A 26,557-nucleotide genomic window follows, 5' to 3' on the forward strand; every position below is an offset into this window, starting at 1 on the left:
ATGTTAAAATCAAAATTTACTTTTACAACAAAATTAGAGATAATATCAAAATACCAATGGGCTTTATTAGAAATATATGTATATCAATATTATTTTTTATCACTCCTAATCAAACATATCATTAGAAATGGACCAAATAATTATTATTCATCTAACAGATATTTATTGAGCACCTACTATGAGGCAATTACTGTTCTAGGCACTGTGGATAGAGAATTGAACAAAACAGACAAACATCTCTACCCTCGTGGAGCTTCATATCCTTTGGGGAAGACAGATAATAAACATGTAGGGGCGCCTGGGTGGCTTAGTCGGTTGAGCGTCCGACTTTCGCTTAGGTCATGATCTCACGGTTCGTGGGTTCGAGCCCCATGTCGGGCTCTGTGCTGACTGCCAGCTCAGAGCCTGGAGCCTGTTTCAGAGTCTGTGACTCTCTCTCTCTCTGACCCTCCCCTGCTCACACTCTCTCTCTCTCTCTCCTAGAAATAAAAAAAAAACAAAAAAAAAACATGTATATAGATAATAGTGTTCACAAACAATTCTCCATCAGTTTCTCTTTTGTACATCTTGCAAGCTAAGGCATTGAAAGTCCTTGCTTGCTCTGAATTATTTTTCAAGGATGTTTATGTAGTGAACAACAGAAATAGTGTTATAGGGAGTAATCATCTGAAAACATGTCTAACAAAAGTCTAAAAGAAGGAGCCATACATGTATCATCATAACAGATATGAAAATTAATTTTAGAGTGACTGTAGTATACAAAATATTTTAAATGTTAGGTAGAAAAATTTCTTTCTTTCTTTTTAATTTTTGAGAGAGAGAAAGAGAGAACAGGGGAGGGGCAGAGAGAGAGAGAGACAGGGGGAAACAGAATCTGAAGTAGGCTCTAGGCTCTGAGCTGTCAGCACAGAGCCCGACGCAGGTGTCAAACTCATGAACCAAGAGATCATGACCTGAGCTGAAGTTGGATATTTAACTGACTGAGCCACCCAGGTGCACCGAAAAATTTCTCATATTTCTGTAACAGAAGAGTTATATCCACTTCTCACTCTCATAGATATTTGTTTTCCTCAAGTTTTGTCAGCATTCCTGTGACTCAGAAATGGCAGGCTTACTGGACATCATACCACTGCAGTGGGCAGTATACACTCTGGGAAAGTTCTTTCTCAACAAGGACACAGGAGTCATTAGTATGCATTGTTAAAGGCTGAAAGTAAACGAAGTGCATTAATTGGTTTGTACCGCTAGGTAAGAAATGGTCTGTGAATTGCTGATGCAAAATTTTATCAGGTCTGTGAATTTCTGATGCAAAATTTTATCAAGATAAATTCAAAGTCTAATAAAATATAAAGAGGCGAAATCAGTATATCACAGTGCTTAAATCTGTTCCTCAATGTAAAATTTGAGAAAATCCATCAATTTCTCAGCACCTACTTAATATCAAATGTGTAGTGAGGGGTACCAAGGCCTATGAAAAAATATATGCCAAAGTTTGCTACTGTTCTATTTATACTATATACAATATTAAGAAATTATTTTTAATATAAAATTATTACCCATAAATGCAGAAAAAAGAAAAGATACACATAAAATTTTTGCCTTTGGGTATATGTGCTTTTTCTTTTTTTTTTTGCTTAATTATATTTTCTAAACTATCTACATTAAATAAATACTACTATTACAAAGAGAAAAAATTAAAACTCATTATTTTACATAAAAAACCCCACTGTGGTAGGTAGGTTAGTGGTCTCCCAAAGTTGTCCATATCCTAATCGCCGAAATCTGTGAATGTTACCTTACGTGGTGAAAGGGACTTTGCAGATGTAATCAAGTTAAGGATGTTGACATTGGGAGGTTACCTAAGTGGGCCCAATGTAATCAGAGGGTATTTATAAGAAAAGAGGCAGGAAGGTCAGAGTCAGAGAGAGACTTGAGGATACTACGATGCTGGCTTTGAAGATGGAGGAAAGGACCACAAGACAAGGAATTCAAGAGGCCTCTGAAACCCAGCCGAGAAAAGGGATTCAAGAGAATTCAGAGGAATGCAGCCCTATGGATACTTTGATTTTAGTGCAAGAGGGCACATCTTAGACTTCTGACTTCCAGAATAGCAAGATGATAAATTCGTGTTGTTGTAAACCACTGAGTCTATGGTAATTTGTCACAGCACAAATTACCTGCTTAACAATACAAAATGAAAATGAATACACCTGCCTAACAATACAAATCAGTCTTGGCTAAGCACCAAGTGAGAATCAGGAACTATAATAATAGTAATAATAATAATAATAATAATAATAATAAAGGACAGATCTGGATACAAAAGTACATAGAGGAAGCTGGAGAAAAAAATAAATCTTGTTGGAAGGAGGGATTTATGCACAAAAAGACTGGGAAATATGTACGTGCCAGTGGTGTGGGATCAGATTGTGAATTTAAATTGGTTATTTAAATTAAGCTGAATATGAGTTCAGGGAGAAGAGAATCTGGCTTTTGAAACATAGTTACCATACTGCCATTTTACATCTTCAAGTTAATTTATTTACCATGAAGACATGTACTGAAAAATTCTTAAATTTTAAGAGAACTAATTTAACTATGTATTTTTTGAGTCTCAATACCAATCCCTCATTTATAATATGCAGACATAAGCAGAAAATTAAGGTCTCTCCTATCATTCTAGAAATCTTGAGTAATGGTGACTCATGTACTGTAACTATGGTTGAAAACATTTGATTAAGTAAAATATCACATTCCCTGATCAGGCTGGAAAAGAAACTAGTATAAGGTTTTTATTTCTCATTAAAATAGAAAATAATACTACAGAAATGCTGGAAAAGGTATTGATGACCCCGGCACACTGTAACCAAAATTATTTTTAGGTCTCTACCTAAAACCAAATTATTTTTAGTCTTTACCTATATTGACACAAGTTATAGCAGAATTTCATCCTTTTAAACCTCTCAAGTAGTAAGAATTTTAAAGTTAATGTATTGGTTTTATGTTTTAAATATTTTAATGTTTATTTATTTTTGAGACAGAGAGACAGCATGAGCAGTTGCGGGGCAGGGAGCAGAAAGAGAGGAGACACAGAATCTGAAGCAGGCTCTAGGCTCCAAGATATCAGCACAAAGCCCAACACGGGGCTCAAACTCATGAACTGTGAGACTGTGACTTGAGCTGAAGTTGGCACTTAACCGACTGAGCCACCCAGCTGCCCTGCACTGTTTTACCGACTTAGCCACCTAGGTGCCCCACACTGTTTTTGGATTATAATTTTAGTAGTCAAATAATACATACATTTATTAAATTATAATTCAAAAAACCATACTCCAGCTTGACATTTTCATGTTTATTTTTTATTACTAAAAAATGTTTAAATAAATGTTTTTCTTACTTTTTTACAACTTTTCATATGTTTATTATTTTTGAGACACAGAGAAGGAGAACATGAGCGGGGGAAGGGCAGAGAGACACACACACAGAATCGGAGCAGGCTCCAGCCTCTGAGCTGTCAACACAGAGCCCAACATGGGGCTACAACTCACGAACCAAGAGATCATGACCTGAGCTGAAATCGAACACTTCACCAGCTGAGCCACCCACGTGCCCCTTATATAAATGTTTTCACGCACGTAGTTTTTCCTTCTTTTACACCTGGGGACAGCAAACATTTTCTGTAAGCGGCAAGATAAGTAAATACTTTAGGCTCTGCAGGCCATATGGTTTTTGTTGCAGCAACTCTTCAAATATGCAGCTGTAGCTTGACAGCAGCAATAAACAATAAACAAATGTGGCTGTGTTCCAATACAATTTTATTAATTAAAATTAATATCTGAATTTCTTAAAATTTTCATATGTAATAAAATATTGTTCTTTTGATTTAATCATAGAAAAGGTAAAAACCATTTTCAGTTGGCAGACTACAAAAATGGGTGGTAGGCCTAATATGACATGAAAGGCCATGGTTTACAGATCTGTTTTAGATTATTTCTTTTGGATAAGTGTCTCCAAATGGATTAAATGGGTTAAAAAGTACATTGTTATAGCTTAATCCTTATTTCCAAATTACAATTTGAAGGGATTAAATAATTTCTTTTCCTTTTAGTTCAAAGAGAAATCCTTTGGCACTTTCCCACCCATTCAAGTGAACACTACAGCAAGTAAAAGAACTCTGTGAATGGAAATCGAACTTGTAGGTCCCAGCTTTATCACCGACTGCCCTCTGCTCCTGGGTAAATCATATAATCCCTCTGGTACTTATCTGTGGAAGGAATTAATTGCACCAGCTCTCTAGGAAGGCCTAAAAACTCTAAAATTCAATCTTTCCAATGAACTCACTGCTTCCATTTTATTTCTTTACTGCTGAGTCAAGTACCACAGGTAAAATAAGGGAAAGAAATGTGAGGAAGGAAAGACAAACAGAGTTCCCTTCAGTGAGAAAATTGAAATGTTGCAAGCATTTCAGAAGGGGAAAATAAAAATGTGTGTCAAATAACAACAAGCAAAATATTAAAGGATAAAACCAGCTATTAGGTACTCATAAAAAACAAATCCATCTTTTTTTTAAATGTCTTTATTTCATTTTCAGAGACAGAGACAGAGAGAGAGCGGGGGAGGAGCAGAGAAAGAGGGAGACACAGAATCTGAAGCAGGCTCCAGGCTCTGAGCTGTCAGCAGATAGCCTGACGTGGGGCTCAAACCCACGGACTGTGAGATCATAACTGGAGCCGAAGTTTGACGCTTAACCTACTGAGCCACCCAGGCGCCCCACAAATCCATCTTTTTAAAAAAGCACATTGGGGTGCCTGGGTGGCTCATTGGCTACATGTCTGACTTGATTTCCACTCTGGTCATGATCTCATAGTTCATAAGGTCGAGCCCTACCTGGGGCTCTGACAGTGCAGAGCTTGCTTGGAATTTTCTCTCTCTCTCTCTCTGCCCCTCCTTCCCTGCTCACGTTCATGTACACACTCTCTTTCTCTCTCTATCTCAAAATAAATAAATAAAGATTTTAAAAAATCTCCTTGGTTGTTTTTTTTTTTTTTTAAGTACTTCAGATGTTTTAACCAGAATGTCCATCAACAGTGAAATGGAAAAGTAATAGTGTACATTCATACAATAGAATACTACATAGCAACAACTTTGATATTTCTCACAGATTGTAAAATAAGGAAAATAAACACAAGGGAATACACACTGTATACTTCTATTTATATGAAATTCAAGAAGAGGTAAAATAAAACAATAAAAAAAGAGGAGGAGGCAGAATCAACTCTGTTGATAGAAAACTGGACTTTCAGATTACCTTTGGGAGGGGGTATTAACTGGGAGGAGGCACCTTGGAGTTTTCTGGGTACTGGAAATGTTCCATATCTTGATCTAGATGGTAGTTACACAGGTATAGACATATGACAAAATTCGATGAATGTACACTTAAGATTTGTCCATCTTATGAATGTATACCTCAAAAAGATTTTTAAAAAGTAAAAAAAAAACCCAGAAACTTTAAAAAATTTAAAAGAGAAATAGCACAAACATGTCATACAAAAAAAAGCTATTCAGTGATCACAGGTGAGAACATGAGAAGTTACATAAAAAGAGCTTAAAATAAAAATTTTAGGGGCACCTGGCTGGCTCAGTCAGTAGAGCATTTGACCCTTGATCTCCAGGTTGTAAGTTTGAATCCCACATTGGGTGAGAGATTACTTAAAACTAAAATCTTCAAAATAAAAAAAATAAATAAAAATAAAAACTTTGTGTTAATGTTGAACTAAAACATTCTATACGGGTATGTGTATCTAGAACATTACTGTGTGATTTCTCTAACCCCATCCTTCCCAATTCTAAAAAAACACCTAGTTAAAATGAGCAAAAATGGGTCATCTTAAAGAAAAAAAATCACCAAGGTGACATGCAGTTTCTAGGATATAGGTGAAAAGAGGATTTGCTTTGGTCTGGGGATGGAGGCTGGCTATTGGTAGTCCAGAAGCAACCAACTGTCAAACTTTAGGAAAAACTCAGAAATAAAAATAAAAAATAAAGATGCAAATCAGTGGTAAGAAGAGCAAAAATGGCACTGAAAATTTCAGCAACCCCCCTAAAATCCCAGTACAGAATCAGAATAGAATAGAGTCCTGCTGTCTTGAAAGGAAAGAATGCAAATAGTCCCCGGTCTCAAGGTGTTGGCCAACGGATTTTAGTCAAAGGAAGTCATCCTCCAGACAGACAACGACAGAAGTCACCCCAGCAAACTGCATTACCATGACAAAGTTTTCATGATCCTCCTGCCTACAGGGTTACCTCACAACTCACCCACAGACTTCAGTGTGAAATGAAATTATGAAGAAAACAAGTGAGAAAATCTCATCTTGTGAGATTATCAAACTCACCATGACATTAAAATAGTCCATTATTTATTCCCAAAGTATGCAACTTTAAAAATATACAACATAATCATAAAATTAAAAACCTGAAAAAGGAGAGAAAACAAATCACCCATAATGTCTCCGCACTAACCCAACACTATTAGCAGTTTGCTGTATTTATATTTACATCTAATTGTTTTCCCTACGCATATTTTTTACACAGTTTATGGATTTATTCAATAAATGTTTTTGGGGGCTTATTTATCAATCAAGCGTTTTGCTATGCACCAAAGATCAAATAACCATTTTATTCTGACAAATGTTTTTTTTAACTTATTAGTAAGTCAGAAATGCTTCCATTATGAAACTGAAATCATGAGCCTCATTTTCCTAACTTTTTATTGCCATTCCATAAACATGCAGAAAAGTGCACAAATTGTAGCAGTATAACAATAAATTATCAAAAAATGAACACATTCATGTAACCACACTCAGGGTCAGAAAGTACACTTCTAGACCTGAACGTGAGACAGGAAACCATCAAAACCCTAGAGGAGAAAGCCGGAAACAACTTCCTTAACCTCAACCGCAGCAATTTCATACTTGACACATCCCCAAAGGCAAGGGAATCAAGAGCAAAAATGAACTATTGGGACCTCATCAAGATTAAAAGCTTCTGCACGGCAAAGGAAACAATCCATAAAACTAATAGGCAACTGACAGAATGGGAAAAGATAGTTGCAAATGACATATCAGATAAAGGGCTATCCCTATAGGTTTTGGATACCAAACTCCACACCCGAAAAACAAACAAACCAGTGAAAAAATGGTTAGAAGATATGAACAGACACTTCTCCAAAGAGTACATCCAGATGGCCAACAGACACATGAAACGATGCTCAGCATCCCTCCTCATCAGGGAAATACAAATCAAAACCACACTGAGATACCACCTCACACCAGTCAGAGTGGCTAAAATGAGCAAATTAGAGAACTCTAGATGCTGGCGAGGATGTGGAGAAACGGGCACCCTCCTACACTGTTGGTGGGAATGTAAACTGGTGCAGCCCCTCTGGAAAACAGTGTGGAGTTTCCTCAAAAAATTAACACTAGAACTCCCCTATGACCCAGCAATAGCACTGCTAGGAATTTACCCAAGGGATACAGGAGTGCTGATGCATGGGAGCACATGTACCCCAATGTTCATAGCAGCACTCTCAAAAATAGCCAAAACATGGAAAGAGCCTAAGTGTCCATCAACAGAAAAATGGATCAAGAAAATGTGGTTTATCTATACGAAGGAATACTATATGGTAATGAGAAAGAATGAAATCTGGCCATGTGTAGCAACATGGATGGAACTTGAGGGCGTTATGTTGAGCAACATAAGTCAGGCAGAGAAGGACAAATACCATGTTTGCGCATATAGGAGGATTAGGAGGAACTTTACGGTGGACTGTGGGAGAGAAGGGAGAAAATAGAGGGGGGAGGGAGAGAGGCAAACTACGAGAGACTCTTGAATGCTGAGAACAAACTGAGGACTGATAGGTGGGGTGGGGAAGGGGGGTGATGGGCATGGAGGAGTGCACTTGTGGGGATGAGTACTGGGTGTTCTATGGAAACCAACTTGATAATAAACTATTTGTACAAAAAAAAAAGAAAGTACACTTCTAGCATCCTATGTATCTTTACATTATTTTAAAGATAAACAACAATACTACCTAGTAGTTTCTTCCTCTCTACAGTTCATTCTCTTTCCTCCCAATACAGTTAGTGCAGAAAGATCAGGCCTAGAGGCAAGGTCTAGGTATTAGCATTCCTAGAGGGTTCAGGAAACTGGAGTGAAGATCATGGGAAAGGAAACATGGAAGAGAATGCTCACTGATCAAATCACCTTTCTACTAGGTTTCAAGAGGAATGAGTAAAAAGGATTTTATAGATGTGTCTATAAATCAGTCCAATTAGGTACTGAACAGAGGCCCCAGATAAAAATAGACAGTACATTAGCTGGAGTTACCCATCACATGGTACCTAAAATTAAGGTGGTTGGCAATCCAAGCAGGATTTCATAAGCATGAATTATGGCCTCCTTTGATAGAATGAAAAGAATAAAACTTAGAGATATTTTACAAAACAGAAAGTTGAGAACTTGAGAGAATATAAGCATGCATTAGCTTCTCTTCCAGCTTTCCGTTGCTGCATAATGAATGACCCCAAAACTAAGTGGTTTAAAACAACAACCACCATTTATTATCTTTCCCAGTTCTGGGGTTGACTGGGCTTAGTTGAGGTTCTCACTCAGGGATCCTCACATAGTTGCAGCCACATGGTGGTTGGGGCAGGAGTTATCTGGAAGGCTTCTTCACTTGTGTGTGGTAGCTGATACTGCAGGGTGGTTGAGGCCTCAGCTGGGGTGATTAGCTAGAGTACGGCTCATGGCCTCTTCGTGTACACTGGCTTTGCTCACAGAATGGTAACTGGATGCCAAGAATACCAGGCAGAAGCTGCATCACCTTTTATGACCCTACTTCTGAAATCACATAATACTCTTTGAGCTGTAGTCAGAGGCCCATGGCAGAGGCCAGGGGGTATGGGAAGTGACACAAACACTGTAACTCTCCATGGCGGGGAGTATCAACATTACACTGTAAGAAGAGAACATGGAGATCTTGTTGCAACCATTTGGAACACACATTGCACAGATGCTCTTCCTACATGATTCATCCTTGTAAACCTCCATGACGGCACTTATCATACTATGTGAAACTATCTGCCTGTTTCTGACCCATCTCTTCCACCACACTATGAGCTTCTTAAGATGAGTAACTGGACCATTAGAGTAATCTTCGTATTCCTGACACTTAACAGATGCTCGAAAATTTTATTGAATCAATGAACGAACAAATGCAACTCAGACTTAGAGAAATACATTGTAGGGGCGCCTGGGTGGCTCAGTCAGTTAAGCATCTTACTTCGGCTCAGGTCATGATCTGAACCCATGATCAGGTTCATGGCTTCAAATTCTGCATCAGCCTTTGTGCTGACAGCTTAAAGCCCGGAGCCTGTTTTGGATTCTGTCTCCCTTTCTCTCTGCTCCTCCCCAACTCTCGTGCTATCTCTCTGTCTCTGTCTCTCTCTCTGTCTCTCTCAAAAATAAACATTAAAAAAAAAGTTTTTTAAAAATATTTTTAAAAAAATGTTTCTAAAGTATTTATAAAAGTTCCTTTATATAAATCTTATAGGCTGAGTCAACTTAAAAGACTGTTAGCTTTCAGATTTGTTAATAACTTTTAAGTTTCATTAATAACATATTTTCACATTTGACTAATACAGCTTTCCCTAAGTAATAAAGTTGCTACTGATGCAAGAATTATATCCAACAGCTAAAAATGTATTAGCAATACAAAATGTTCACTTTAATATATATCCAGAATAACTATTGGATTTATTTTTTCCCCTTGAAATTGCTGAGATATTTTATGACAAGCACCCTTTTTAAAGGAAATTTACGTATAACATCATTGTGGCTAAATATGCCAAATGAAACAGTTTAAAACCACTTTAAGAACTTAGTGTACTCAAGTGGAAACATACAATTTAAAAGTATTTTTATTCATAAATTACATATTTTTATTTTTATATTATGCTATTGGGAATAAGTCATTGAAATCTAAATTATCACTATAAAATCAACTTATTTTCTTTTTCTTGTCAGCAAATATAACCAAGATGAAATAAAATTATATAATTCAAAACTCAAAAATTAGATAAGCTATTCCTTGGCTTAAACAAGGCACACACAAATTCAACTCACCAAAGTACTTATTTAAATAACACTATGCCTTGCAGTACACCACGCTTAAACAATTTCACTACTGTCCCAAATATCATGGAGTAGTCCTTAATCTGTTGAGACTCTGGATATAATTCTGTTTTGATCACATGTCTCAAAAGGCATTATTAATCCTGAATCTCTGCAAACAAGAACTGATGTTCACCAACACACTTACCAATCAATATCTGACCACTCTTCATAGCAGATCCTCCTGGCAATAGGCCGTGGACCACAAGTCTCTCTCCACTGCCCTGTTTTCCAGCTTTTTTCCAGCTCCACTTGGTCTGATGAATAATCCCAACCAGTACTTCCAGAAGCTTCAGCTGCTCTTTGGCTTTGGTCACAGTTAACTTTTTGGGGTTTACATAAATATTCACATCTTTGTACTGCTGTTGGACGACCACTCCTGTTTTCTGGTTGGACTGATGCTTTAGAATGGACACTGGCTCACTGTCATTGCTATTTTTTTTATTATAGCGCTTGGGTAAAAGACTTTTACTTTTTAAAATTTTGGTAAACCGCTTGAGTTTAGGTTCATACTTTCTTCCTTCTTTGTAATCATCCTCTTCAATTATAATCTCATTTTCACTGAACCTGACATGATTCACAGTAGGAGTCTCAGGAAGGAGGCTTTCTTCTTCATCCTCACTCAATTCCAAATAAAATAATTCTCCATTTTTCTGCACACTGTCCAGCCATTCCGGTTCAACATCACTATGGAAAAGAGATAAGATAATCTGAATAGCAGCCAACATAAGAAAAATAGTTACATCTTTTGGGCACAGGTGGTACAGAGAAGTGGGAGGTGGTGAAAATTCTTTGATTCTTTCAAAGTCTCCTTACTATTTATAATTTATTGTAAACGTCAACATTATTTCCTAGAACACTTTTTGTAGAATCTTGAAGAAATGGGGTTGGAGAACAGGAAATATAAAAGGCATAGTGATAGAAAAGAAAACAAAAAGGAAATGGCCTCCTTCTAGAATCTAAGGGTATTTTTTATTATTATTTTAATTCAGCCCCTGTATGGTCATTGTTCACTTCAGACAATCTCACTGGACAATAATTTACATTAATAGTTGATTGTGCAATTATATCCAGACATAACCCATTTGGAAACTGGACATAGAAATATCCTATTGGCATAAAAATTATTCATCATAGTTGTCATGTTAAATGAAAGCTAAAGCCTACCACTATTAATAAGATTTCTTTATACAATAAATTTCCAAAAAAAGAAATATTCAACTCGCCATAAAATATTTGCTGAAAATGACCAGTTTATAATCACAGTTAATAACAATCACTTCCATTGCTTATAATTTCCATAAAATTCCTTTTTATGAATAATTGTAGTAAGAAAAGTAAACCACATATTACATAATTTGTCATGTGATTGTTTAAAAAGTTTTAACTAGGGGCGCCTGGGTGGCTTAGTCGGTTAAGCGTCCGACTTTCGCTTAGGTCATGATCTCGCGGTTAGTGGGTTCGAGCCCCGCATCGGGCTCAGTGCTGACTGCCAGCTCAGAGCCTGGAGCCTGATTCAGTCTGTGACTCCCTCTCTCTCTGACCCTCCCCTGCTCACGCTGTCTCTCTCTCTCTCTCTCTCTCCTAGAAATAAATAAAACATTAAAAAATTAAAAAAAAAAAAGTTTTAACAAAAAAAAAAAGTTTTAACTAGGAAGTAGGCCACTGGAAAAAAAACAAGTATTGCTATTAAAATGACTGAAAAAATATTAAAAACAAAATGCTCATCTTAAGGTAACAAACCTAATGATGAACTCCAACCTCCGAGCTGTTCAATAGTATGAACACCTTACCTTTCAAACTGCTACTTTTTAAAGCAAAACTGGTTACAGTGGAAAATATAATATGTAAAGAGAGTCTTTCAGAAACACCAGCTGTAATATCCTAATGTAAAAGGGTATAATTTGTGTTCTAATCATTCCAACAGACAGATGACATTTCTATTTTCTGCAGTGTTTATTAGCAACTCTGGTTCTTTTAAAAGTCAACTATCTCTCTAAGAACTGTGAAAATTAATCCCCCCAAAATGCACTCCTCTATTACTCAACTCTGGAACTAACCACTGATCTCGTTTGTGGTTGGTAATTAATACCTAATTTTCAATTATACAATAATGGCTAAAAAGGCATAACTAGTCCTAAATATCAAATGTGCTGCATCATTTTGGTACCACTTAGCACCAGGTACTAATCATTTATCAGTTGATTTAACCACATCTATCTGTATCTACATAAATTAGTATTTAATAACTCTGCAATTCTACTCTGAAGAATCTAAATAAATGTCTCCAACCATAAAAAATTTAGATAACCATGTATCACAATTAAAAATGGCACAATGTACAGATCATAATTATATACAATTACTTATGAAGATATGTATCAATTTAAAAAAGAAATGAAATTATTTGCTTTATAATCTCACTCCTTTAATCTGGTATATTATTTGTGTTAGAGTATGTGACCCCAAAGAAATACTTTTCCCCCTATGCTAAACATGAAGATGTTTCATCTTAATCTCTAAAACCGAATGTCAAACCACTTTTAGGCTATAACTTAAAGATCTCTGTAGGTGGGGGGCAGGGGACACAGGGCATTTAATCATGAGCAAATGAACAGTGTCAAGTGCTTGTAAGGTACTAGAATTATAAGGATTAAAAACATCAGTTCCATCCCTTGTCTTGTGGGAAAGAGAAAGTGAAAAAGAATTCACAATAATACACAAGGTAAATTCAAGATAGAGGTCACCTAGTTTAGCCTGGGAAAGAGGGTGAGGTCATGAGAATTTCTAGTAGAGGAAACACAGAAGTTAAGTCCTAAAAGAGTTAAGTGGTTGGAGAGGGTATATGGTGTGAGTGAAGGGGAAGAGAAAAAGAAAATTCCAAGCAGAGGTAAAAGCATAAGCAGAGGGGGCGCCTGGGTGGCTTAGTTGGTGAAGCGTCCGACTTTCTCTTAGGTCATGATCTCGCGGTTCGTGGGTTCGAGCCCCGCGTCCAGCTCTGTGCTGACTGCCAGCTCAGAGCCTGGAGCCTGTTTCAGAGTCTGTGACTCCCTCTCTCTCTGACCCTCCCCTGCTCACGCTGTCTCTCTCTCTCTCCTAGAAATAAATAAAAAACATTAAAAAAAATTAAAAAAAAAAAAAAAGCATAAGCAGAGGTCTTGAGGGACAGTCTCCATGGCCTATGTGGACAACCAAAGCTAGTTGATGGTTGCCAAAGTAAGGATAGAGGGAACGTACCTCAATGTCATAAAGGCCTTATATTAAAAACTCACACTAATATCATCCTCAATGGGGAAAAACTGAGAGCTTTTTCTCTATGGTCAGGAACAAAACAGGGATGTCCACTCTCACCATTGTTATTTTACAAAGTACTGGAAATCCTAGCCTCAGTAATCAGACAACAAAAAGAAATAAACGGCATCTAAATCAGCAGAGAAGTCAAACTTTCACTATCTGCAGACTACATGATACTTTGTAGAAAACCTGAAAGACTCCACCAAAAATTGTTAGAACTGATTACAGCAATGTCATAGGATATGAAATCAATGTACAGAAAGCTGTTGCATTTCTATTCACCAATAATGAAGTAGCAAAAAGAGAAATCAAGAAATTGATCCCATTTACAACTGCACCAAAACCCATAAGACACCTAGGAATAAACCTAACCAAAGAGATAAAAGATCTGATCTGTATGCTTAAAACTATAGAAAGTTTATGAGAGAAATTGAAGAAGACACAAAAAATTGGAAAGACATTCCATGCTCATGGATTGGAAGAACAAATATTGTTTAAATGTCTGTACCACCCAAAGCAATCTATATATTTAATGCAATTCCTATCAAAATACCACCAGCATTTTTCACAGAGCTAAAACAAACAATTCTAAACTTTGGAACCACAAAAGACTACCCAAATAGCCAAAGCAAACTTGAAAAAGCAAAGCAAAGTGGAAGGCATCAAAATTCCATACTTCAAGTTTTATTACAAGGCTGTAGTGATCAAGACAGTATGATACTGGCATAAAAACACAGAGATTAATGGAACAGAATAGAAAACCCAGAAATGGACCCACTATTTTATGGTCAACGAATCTTTGACAAAGCAGGAAAGAATATCCAATAGAAAAAAGACAGTCTTGTCAACAAATGGTGTTGGGATAACTGGACAGCAACATGGAAAAGACTGAAACCGTACCACTTTCTCACACCATACATAAAAATAAATTCAAAATGGATGAAACACCTCAATGTGAGACAGGAAACCATCAAATTCCTAAAGGAGAACACAGACAGTAACCTCTTTGACCTGTGCCATAACAACTTTCTCCTGAGGCAAACAAAACAAAAGCAAAAATGAACTATTGGGACGTCATCTAGATAAAAAGCTTCTTCACAGCAGAAGAAACAATCAACAAAACTAAATGGTACCCTTCAGAATGTGAGAAGATATTTATTTGCAAATGACATATCAGTTAAAAGGTTAGTATCCAAAATCTATAAAGAACCTATCAAACTCAACACCCCAAAAACAAATAATCCAGTTAAAAATAGGCAGAAGACATGAATAGACAGTTTTCCAAGGAAGACATACAGATGACCAACAGACACATGAAAAGATGCTGGATATCACTCATCATCAGGGAAATACAAATCAAAACTACAATGAAATAATCACTTCACACTTGTCAGAATGGCTGCAGTTAACAACACATGAAACAGATATTGGCGAGGATATGGAGAAAGGGAACCCTCTTACACTGCTGGTGGGAATGCAAACTGCTGCAGCCACTCTGAAAAACAGTATGAAAGTTAAAAACAGAATTATCCTACAATCCAGCAACTGCACTAATAGGTATTTACCCAAAGGATACAAAAATACAGTTTTGAAGGGATATATGCACCTTGATGTTTAGAGCAGCATTATCAACAATAGCCAGGGGCGCCTGGGTGGCTCAGTCGGTTAGGCGTCTGACTTCGGCTCAGGTCATGATCTCATGGTTCGTGTGTTTGAGCCCCATGTCGGTCTCTGTGCTGACAGCTAGTTCAGAGCCTGAAAGCTGTTTCAGATTCTAGGTCTCCCTCTCTCTCTGACTGTCTCCTGCTCACGCTGTCTCTCTCTCCTTCTCAGAAATAAATTTAAAAAACCATTTAAAAAAACAACAGCCAAATTATGGAAAGAGCCCAAATGCCCATCGACCAATAAATGGATAAAGAAAATGTGGTATAAGTATATATATATACATAAGTATGTATATAAGTATATATATATATATATTATTCAGCCATCAAAAAATGAAATTTTGCCATTTGCAATGATGTCAACGGAGCTAGGTATTATGCGACGCAAAACAAGTCAGTCAGAGAAAGACAAATACCATATGATTTCACTCATATGTGGAATTTAAGAAATAAAACAGATGAACATGGGGGGTGGAGAAGAGAGAGGGAAATCATAAAACAGACTCTTAAATATAGAGAACAAACTGAGGGTTGCTGGAGGAAAGGTGGGTGGGGGGTGGGCTAAACTGGTGATGGATATTAAGGAGAGAAGTTGTGATAAGAACGGGGTGTTGTAAGTGATGAATCACTAAATTCTACTCCTGAAACTACTATCACATATGCTGTGTGTTAACTAACTGAAACTGTAATAAAATCTTGTACACAAAACAAAGCTAGTCTACAGTTGCCAAAGGTGGGGCATGACAGGAAAAGTAGTCAAGTCCTAATTTTGCAAGGCCTTTTAGACCATGGCAAAGGGTTTGGATTTTGTAACATAAGGAAGAGGGCATCAATGAAGAGTTTTAGATAGAGATTTAGGTGTCAGATTTCCCTAGATAGATCTACTTTGACAATAAAATGAAAGAAGAATTTGAGTAGACAAGACTCAACTCAAGAGAATAGTTAGGGGGCTATTTTAGTAGTCCAGGCCGAGATGGTACCTAAAGCAATGGCAGAAAACATGAAAAGTAAGAATAACATTTGAGAAATTCTTAAAAATCACTGGACTTTGAGAATGATTAAATGAGATGATGAGAGGATTAGTAGAGGCAAGATAGCGGAGAAATAGGGAGCTCTGTGCATTTTGCTCGCCCCCTGTCTCTGAAACAGAGAAGGCCTGAAGCCATAGGACACCGAATCGCAGGAGTTTGGGAGGAAAAGAGAGTACAATGGAAGGCAACCTCATAAGTGTGTGAGTGCGAACTGGGGAAGATAAAAACAGGTCAGGACCCGGAGACACGGAGGGAAGGGAGGGAACCCCCTTCGCGTGGAGCCACAGTGAGTCAAGGGGAAAAGAAAAACTGGCTGAAACTGCTCATAGAACTAACTGTCCCTGGAGAAGAGGAAAAACCTCGGCTTGGGACAGAGAGTGATCCTAGTTCTAGCTGCGGTGCTGACTTTGGGCTGGGTGCCCCGGTCCCAGGCAACGCCAGGAGAAACTGCTCTACTGCCCTCCCGGCTCGACCTCCTCTGGCGGGGAGGCGCCCAAGCTGAGACTGCCCCACTGCTCTCCCAGCTCCATCGGGGGGTGGGGGGGGGGGAAGTAGTTGGCCTGAGACTGAGCTGCTGCTCTCCCAGCTCAAAACCGGCAGGGAAGCGCCCGACCTGTGGGATTGTGTTTCGGGTGGCATCAATAAAGCACAGTCTGGGATCTGGAAATGAGGCAGAGCTTGGGACATAGAACACAGCCCACTTTGGCTACACCCGCGGCAAAGATTGGACCCTAATGAGTGATTTGCAGCGCTTGGTACCAGAGGAAACTGGGACTGCCATTTTTCTCCACACAACCACCAAGACAAGACCTCAGGGAGCGGCAAGTGGGACTGCAGTGGAGGCTAAGACCTGTCCTACAAAAAACCAAGCCCATCCCCACAAGAGAGCTGCTTTTTTTTTTCTTCTTCTTCTTATGGAGACCGGGGCAAGACCAACATGGATACACTGCCATGATTAATTCTAGATCAATTCTTTCTATTCAGATTATATTTTCCCTAGTCTCATTTGTATCCCTCACCTCTGTTGGACTGGGCACTCTGGTCATTGGTTTGCTCAAACAGTCACATTTAATCTATTCTCTAGATGTATATTATACACCTCCACTGCTACCTTTCTATCTTTCTCTCTCTGGAGTAATCAGACTATAGAGTTTCTCTGTGTAACATTATCTGTTTCTTTCTCCTCGCCTCCTACCATATTCTCCTCTTTCTCTAAATTAAGGCTCTTAGTCTCTGTCTGGTCATTGTCCAATTTCGCTTTCTCCCTGCCCTGTCATTTCTCTCTTGGTATATATTCTTCCATCAGCACTACATACACTTTGCTCTTTACTTGTAGCTGGGAATTCTAGTTCTTTGCTTTTAGACTGTCCTTTGTCTTTTGGCTTTTTTTTTGCTTTTCTCTTTTCTTTTCTTTGTTTTTTTTTTTGTTTGTTTGTATGTTTCTGTTTCTTTTTCTTATTTTCTTTTTCCCTTTCAGTTTGCTCATTTGTTTGATTTGTCTGTGTGTTTGTGTGCCTTTGTTCCCTGTGTGTTTGTCTGTCTGTTTTCTTTTCCAGGGATACTTCAAGAAACAAGACAAAGTACACATGATGGAGAGTCCCAAACACCACTATGAGTAGGGAAATAAAATAACCAAACGATAAGAGAGACCAAGAGACAACATTAAAAGAACATTTCCTGAATGGACAGGCACTGGACAGTCAATGAGCCTTCTTCATTTTTATTTTTATTTTTTTAATAGTTTATTGTCAAGTTGGTTTCCATATAACACCCAGTGCTCATCCCCACAAGTGCCCTCTTCCATGCCCATCACTCCCTTTCCCCACTACCCCATCTGCCCTCAGTTTGATCTCGTCATTCAATAGTCTCTCATGGTTTGCCTCCCTCCCTCTCTCACACGATTTTTCCCCTTCTTCTCCCCCATGGTCCTTCGTTAAGGTCCTCCTAATCCTCCCATACGTGCAAACATATGGTATCTGTCCTTCTCTGTCTGACTTATCTCGCTCAGCATAACACCCTCAAGGTCCATCCATGTTGCTACACATGACCAGATTTCATTCTTTCTCATTGCCATGTAGTATTCCATTGTAGAGATAAACCACATCTTCTTGATCCGTTCATCAGTTGATGGACACTTCGGCTCTTTCCATGCTTTGGCTATTGTTGAGAGTCAATAAGCCTTCTTTAATACAGCAGTACTCACAGGTACAGAGTGCATAACAAGCTTTTAAAACTTACAAGAGACAGAAAGCTAGCCAAAATGATGAAACAGAAGAACTCTAAAGAAACTCCAGGAAGAAATGACAGCTAAAGAGCTGCTCAAAACATATATAAGCAACATAATTGAACAAGAATTTAGAACAATGGTCATAAGATTGATCTCTGGACTTGAAAAAGGCATGGAAAACATCAGAGAAGCTACTGCTACAGAGACTATGGAGCTTAAAAATAGTTGTGATGAATTAAAAAATGCTAAAAATGAGGTGCATAGTAAAATAGAGGTGTCCAATGCACAGAGTGAAGAGGCAGAGAGAATAGGTGAAATAGAAGACACAATTATAGAAAAAGAGGAAGCTGAGAAAGAGATAAACTGATCCAGGAGCACAAAAGGAGAGTTCGAGAACTGAGTGATACAATTAAATGGAACAATATTCATATCATAGGAACTCCATAAGAGGAAGAGGGAGGTAAAGGCACTGAAGGAGTACTTGAACAAATTACAGCTGAGAACTTCCACAATCTGGGGAAGGAAACACGTTGAAATCCAAGAAGCACAGAAAACTCCCATCAGATGTATCTTGAATAAATCTTCTGCATGACATATCATAGTGAAACTGGCAAAATATAAGGGCAATGAGAGAATTCTGAAAGCAACTATGGAGAAAAGGGCCCTAACATACAAAGGGAGACCTATTAGAGTAGTTACTGAAACTTGGCAGGCCAGAAAAGAATGGAGGCAAATCTTCAATGTGATGAACAGAAAAAAGTATGCAGCCAAGAATCCTCTATCCAACAAGCCTATCATTCAGAATAGAGGGAGAGATGAAAGTCTTCCCAAATAAAGAAAAATTGAAAGAATTCATCACCAATAAACCAGCCCTACAAGAAATCCTAAGAGGGATTCTATGAGTGAAATGTTGCAAAGAACACAAGGTACCAGAGACACCACCACAAGCATGAATCCTACAAAGAACACAATAACTCTAAACCCATATTTTTAATAATTAACACTGAATGTAAATGGACTAAATGCTCTAATCAAAAGACACAGGGTAGCAGAATGGATACAAAAACAAAACCCATTTATTTGCTGTCTACAAGAAACTCATTTTAGGCCTGAGGACACCTTCAGATTGAAAGTAAGGGGATGGAGAAACATCTATCATGCTACTGAAAGTCAAAAGAAACCTGGAGTAGCCGTGCTTATATCAGACAAACTGGACTTTAAAGTAAAGGCAGTAATAAGGGATGAAGAGGGACATTATATAATAATTACAGGGTCTATCCATCAGGAAGAGCTAACAATTATAAATGTCTACACACTGAATACGGGAGCACCCAAAGACATAAAACAACTAACCATAAACAAAAACAATCTTATGGATAAGAATGTGCTAACAGCAGGGGACTTTCATACTCTACTTCCAGCAATGGATAGTAAAACTAGACAGAAAATTACTAAAGAAACAATGGAGTTGAAAGACACATTGGACCAGATGGATTTGACATATATATTTACAACTCTACATCCTGAAGCTATGGAATTAATTCACTTTCTTCTCAAGTGTTCATGGCACATTCTCTAAGATAGATCACATACTGGGTAATAAAGCAGCCCTCAATAAATATGAAAGAATCAAGATCATACACCAAGCACACTTTCAGATCACAATGCTATGGAACGTGAAATCAAACACAGGAAAAGGTCTGGAAAACCTCCAAAAACATGAAGGTTAAAGAACACCCTACTAAAGACCAAATGGGCCAATCAGGCAAATTAGAAGAAATTTAAAAATATATGGAAACAAATGAAAATGAAAATACAACTATACAAACTTTTTGGGATGCGGCAAAGGCAATCCTAGGAGGAAAGTACATTACACTCCAGGCCTATTTCAAGAAACTAGAAAAAGCGCAAATACAAAATCTAAGAGTGCACCTAAAGGAACTAGAAGAAGAGCAACAAGAGCACCCTAAACCCAGCAGAAGAGAAATAATAAAAATCAGGGCAGAAATAAACAATATAGAATTAAAAAGAACAGTAAACAGATCAATGAAACCAAGAGTTGGATTTTTTGAAAAAATAAACAAAATTGACAAACCAGGCTTCTTAAAAAGAAAAGAGAGCATACAAATAGACAAAATCATGAATGAAAATGGACTGATTACAACCAATCCCTCAGAAATACAACAATCATCAGGAATACTATGAAAAATTATATGCCAACAAACTAGACAACCTAGAAGAAATGGACAAATTCCTAAACACACACCCACTACCAAAATTCACATGGGAAGAGAGAAAATCTGAACAGACCCAAAACTAGTAAAAAAATTGAATCAGTTATCAAAAATCTCCCAACAAATAAAAGCCCTGGGCCAGATGGCTTCCCTGGGGAACTCTACCAGACATTTAAAGCAGAGTTCATACCCATTCTTCTCAAGCTGTTCCAAAAAACTGAAATGGAAGGAAAACTTCCGGACTCACTCTATAAAGCCAGCATCACTTTGATTCCCAACCCAGACAGGGAACCAGCAAAAAAGAGAACTACCGGCCAATATCCTTGATGAATACGGATGCAAAAATCCTCAACAAGATATCTGCAAATCATATGCAACAGCACATAAAAAGAATTATCCACCATGATCAAGTGGGATTCATTCCTGGGTTACACGGCTGGTTCAATATTCACAAATCAATCAACGTGATACATCACATTAACAAGATAAAACACATTAATAAGAAAAAATAAAAACCATACGATCCTGTCAACAGATGTAGAAAAAACACTGGACAAAATACAGCATCCTTTCATAATAAAGACCCTCAAGAAAGTCGGGATAGAAGGAACTTATTTCAACATCATAAAAGCCATCTATGAGAAGCCTTCAGCTAACATCATCCTCAATGGGGAAAAACTGAGAGCTTTCCCCGAGATAAGGAACACGACAGGGATGTCCACTCTCACCACTGTTGTTTAACATAGTGCTGGAAGTCCTAGCATCAGCCATCAGACAACAAAAGGAAATCAAAGGCATCAAAATCGGCAAAGAAGAAGTCGAACTTTCACTTTTCGCAGACGACATGATACTCTACATAGAGAATCCGACAGATTCCACCAGAAGCCTATTAGAACTGACTCATGAATTCAGCAATGTTGCAGGGTACAAAATCAACGTATAGAAATCAGTTGCATTTTAATACACCAATAATGAAGCAAAAGAAAGAGAAATCAAGTAACTGATCCCATTCACAATTGCACAAAAAACCACAAAATACCTAGGAATAAACCTAACCAAAGATATAAGAGATCTGTATGCTGAAAACTATAGAAAACTTATGAAGGAAATTGAAAAAGACACAAAGAAATGGAAAAACATTCCATGCTCATGGATCAGAAGAATAAATATTGTTAAAATGTCAATACTACCCAAGGCAGTCTACACATTCAATGCAATCCCAATCAAAATTGCACCAGTATTCTTCTCAAAGCTAGAACAAACTATCTTAAAATTGGTATAGAACCACAAAAGACCCCAAATAGCCAAAGTAATATGAAGAAGAAAACCAAAACGGAGGCGTCAGCATCCCAGACTTTAGCCTCTACTACAAATCTGTAATCATCAAGACAGTATGGTATTGGCACAAAAACAGACACATAGACCAATGGAACAGAAATAGAGAGCTCAGAATTGGACCCACAAATGTAGGGCCAACTAATCTTTGACAAAGCGGGGAAGAGTATCCAAGAGAAACAAGACAGCCTGTTTAACAGATGGTGCTGGGAGAAGTGGACAGCAATGTGAAGAAGAATGAAACTAGATCACTTTCTCACACCATACACAAAAATAAACTCAAAATGGATAAAGGACCTGAATGTGAGACAGGAAACCATCAAAACCCTAGAGGGGAAAGCAGGAAACAACCTCCTTGGCCTCAACCACAGCAATTTCTTACTTGAAACATTCACAAAGGCAAGGGAATCAAGAGCAAAAATGAACTACTGGGGCCTCATCAAGATATAAAGCTTCTGCATGGCAAGGGAAACAATCAATAAAACTAATAGGCACTGACGGAATGGGAAAAGATAGTTGCAAATGACATATCAGATAAAGGGCTAGTATCCAAAATCTATAAGGAACTCACCAAACTCCACACCCGAAAAACAAACAATCCAGTGAAGAAATGGGCAGCAGACATGAACATACACTTCTCCAAAGAGGACATCCAGATGGACAACCGACACATGAAAAAGATGCTCAGGATCCCTCATCATCAGGGAAATGCAGATCAAAACTACAGAGATACCACCTCACACCAGTCAGAGTGGCTAAAATGAGCAAATCAGAGGACTCTAGATGCTGGCGAGGATGTGGAGAAACGGGCACCCTCCTACAGTTGGTGGGAATGTAAGCTGGTACAGCCCCTCTGGAAAACAGTGTGGAGGTTCCTCAAAAAATTAACACTAGAACTCCCCTATGACCCAGCAATAGCACTGCTAGGAATTTACCCAAGGGATACAGGAGTGCTGATGCATAGGGGCACATGTACCCCAATGTTCATAGCAGCACTCTCAACAATAGCCAAAACATGGAAAGAGCCTAAGTGTCCATCAACGGACGAATGGATCAAGAAGATGCAGTTTATCTATACGTAGGAATACTACACGGCAATGAGAAAGAATGAAATCTGGCCATGTGTAACAATGTGGACGGAACTTGAGGGTGTTATGCTGAGCGAAAGACATCAGGCAAAGAAAGACAGATACCATATGATTTCACTTATAGGAGGATCAGGAGCAACTTAACGGAAGACCATGGGGCAGAAGGGAAAAATAGTTGGGGAGAGGGAGCAAGGCAAACCATGAGAGACTCTTGAATGCTGAGAACAAACTGAGGGCTGATGAGGGTTGGGGATAGGGGAAGGGGGGTGATGGGCGTGGGGGGGCACTTGTTGGCATGGGCACTGGGTGTTAGATGGAATCCAACTTGACAATAAACTATGAAAGAAAATAAATGAGATGATAAGAGAAGGAATTAATGTTAACTAGATTTCTAGTTGGTGACTGTACTTCCATGCATCCTTTTATACACACATATGCACATACTCGTTTTATATAAATGGGAAAATAACTGTAATACATGTTATCTTCCCTTCCTACTTTTTACAGACATAAACAAATAGCCATGATATGCATGTTCTTAAAATCATAAAATCATAATAAAATATACACTGGATTATTCTGTCACTGTTTTTGAAAAACTATAATTATTATATATATATAATTGCAGTTATATATATTTTCAGAAGTGTATATACATATGTACATGTATATATACATACATACCTTTATTATTTATCACTGAACAAATACAGTTTAGAAACTTCTAATGGCTGCAATAATAGTCTCAAGGATGTAGCACTTCCAGTCATTCACCTCCTGATTAGCTTTGTGTTGTTTTTGTTTTGCCCTTATGGATGATGATAAGCTATCTATGTATCTGTGTATCTATGTATCTATCTATGTATATATCTATCTATATGTTTTTTCCCAAAGACTACACCAATTCACATTTCCACCAGAAATGAATGAGATCCATTTTCCTCACCTCTAAATTTAAATGATACTTCATTTTAAGAGGAAGAGGAAATTAAAAGAAGGGAGATGAGAGAAACAAGTATTAAGATAGAGAAATGAATGTACAAGGCTCTGAGAAAAAGAAGGTAACATGTATAGTAGAAGGAAAATGAACTGAGAAGTCACAAAGACCTGGATTTAAATTTGGTTCTGCTGGCATTTTTACTTTTCTAAGCTTTACTTTTTCTCTTCTCGAAAACAGATTATAGCAACGTCATATGGCTGTTACCAACAGTAAATTAAAAAATGTGTTTAGGATGATGTCAAATAAAAATCCGTTCCTTTCCTCTTGCCCAGCAGAGTCAAAAATGTAGAGAAACTTAACAACTTTATTAGATTCAGCACTCATACTTCTGCACTCTTCCAACCCCTGGCAACAAATGAAATTGTCTCCAGTGACCTCTATTTGTTGGGTTCCAGGCTAAGTGCTGTTGGCATAAGGAGCAAAAGATGGCTATGGCTCCCATAGTTCAGTATTCCTGGAAAGTTTCTTATTCCTACTCTGGATGATTAATTTATTTAAATGCATCAAGAGCATAACTGATTAATGTGTTAGAAAGCTTAACAGAGTTGTAAAGACTGTACTCCAAACTAGTTCTAACAGGAGGGGGTATATTAAAAACAACTATAAGAAAAACCCAACATTTCACTGCAACTATTATTCATAATAAAATTAAAGAAATTAATATTATATGTTGATACTCTTTACTCCAGGAGATGGAGCTTAATCTTTCCTCCCCTTTAATGTGAACTGGACTTAGTGACATGCTTCCAAAGAAGAGAGTATGGAAAGTAAAAAATAATAACTTCACGGTGACGAAAACTTGCAGACGTTAACTTAACCAAGAGATCCAGGTTATGAAAAACAAGGAACAACTAAGAAGCTGTCACACCAAAAGAAACTAGGGACACTTAATGACTAAATGCAATATGATATCTTGGATTAGATCCTAGAACAGAAAAAGGACCGAAGTAGAGAAATGGTGAAATCCAAATAAAGTCTAGAGTTTATTTAACAGTACTGTACTAATGTTAATTTCTTAGTTTTGGCAAACATACCATAGTTGTGTAAGACATTAACATCAGGGGAAACTGGGTGAAGGATATATGTGAACTCTGTACTATGTCTGCAACTTTTCTGTAAATCTAATCTTATTCCAAGATAAAATGTTTATTCTTAAAAAGGCATTAACTCTAGCTGCTTTAATTCAGATTTTTATAAGAATGCTTCAATCTCTTTTCTGAGATCCTAAGGTACAAGCTTCAAAGTTGCCATTGTGTAAACATCTTTCAATGAGATTCCTTTGTTTATTCTACTTTTTTCTAAACAGAAATAACTGTATATTCAGTCTGCTTGCAAAGTTTGAGAACACTTTAATTGGTTTTCAAGGCTCTAACTGAGGTAGTAAACATAAGCAGAGTCCTTCTTCCCAAAGAAAGATTTGTTAATTTGCAAATAAGCAAGTTCGCTTACATAAACTGTATTATAACTATATTAAAGAAAATGAACTTCAGACAATGTAAATAAGTTTCTCAATTCATACTCAAGAATTCTACACTAACACTAATTTTTTTCTTCTAAATTGTTGAATCTCTTAGGCCTTTATATTATCAGTATTTTTCATCAATTGAAATAGTATTAGAATTTTCTTGGCTATCACAAGAAAAGTTATGAATAGCCAGACCTATTGGTTCATTTCCTTACAGAAAACAGACTTTTGCTACTACTCCAAACCTGTTAGAGAATACTTTTTGTTTTTCCTTTTTAGTAGGCAAAAGCACACCAAAATGGACAACACACATAGTTATATGGTGCTGATATGTACAGCAAGACAATTCTAGGGATGGAGAAAAACCACACACAATAAAAACATCATGACAAATGAATACGGTTTCTCTCTGGTGTTTGTTCAGTACTGGTCTGTCCAATGCTTTTCTGTGCTCTGTCTACAACTAATATCTAATTTTCACCCCTGAAATCTTTTGATTGTTTTCTAAAAGATAGCCACTATTTTAATGGTTAAAATCTATGTTAGGTGTCATAGCAGCTTGAAGGGTGGGGAACCTGGGATGGGCTGGTGTTCTTTCTAGCCTAGCCACAGTCACCACTGGAGCAAATGTGAAACATGTTAGAGAGAAGGAAAGGATCAATCAGTAAACTTGTCACTGTGTGCTCACTGCACGAAATAAATTTTTATATCAAGAACGCATCTCCATTGGAACTATGCTAATGACCCTGTTCCAAGGACCACATTCCCTACTTCCAACCCATTCAGCTTCATGGAGCATGTTACATATCACTAAGTTAGAGATAAGATCTGACCCTGGCAGAACTTAAATAATAGACCAGCAAAAACATTTTTTGATAGGGCATTTTTGTACTTTAAAGATCTCAAATGGACAGAAGGCTCATCATCTAGCTTAAATGCAAGTGCCAAAAATGAGGAACAAAAACTGCTCTAAGAAAGTTGAGTTTGGA

The 26,557-nt window shown here is 37.5% G+C and overlaps 1 protein-coding gene across 1 annotated transcript in view; it reads right to left on the bottom strand.

The window, feature by feature from the left end:
- The window catches only part of INTU (inturned planar cell polarity protein), a gene marked incomplete at its 3' end in the record, with an annotated part of 82,348 nt that overhangs the window by 48,426 nt on the left and 7,365 nt on the right, over positions 1-26,557 (bottom strand). Inside the window, exon 2 of the mRNA XM_039224990.1 lies at positions 10,379-10,917. Within this exon, the coding sequence (XP_039080921.1) occupies positions 10,379-10,917 (539 nt within the window). The remainder of the gene's footprint in view (positions 1-10,378; positions 10,918-26,557) is intronic.

This window comes from Hyaena hyaena, unplaced genomic scaffold, assembly GCF_003009895.1.
Source record: "Hyaena hyaena isolate Hyena2069 unplaced genomic scaffold, ASM300989v1 scaffold_1838, whole genome shotgun sequence".
Lineage (NCBI taxonomy): Eukaryota > Metazoa > Chordata > Mammalia > Carnivora > Hyaenidae > Hyaena > Hyaena hyaena.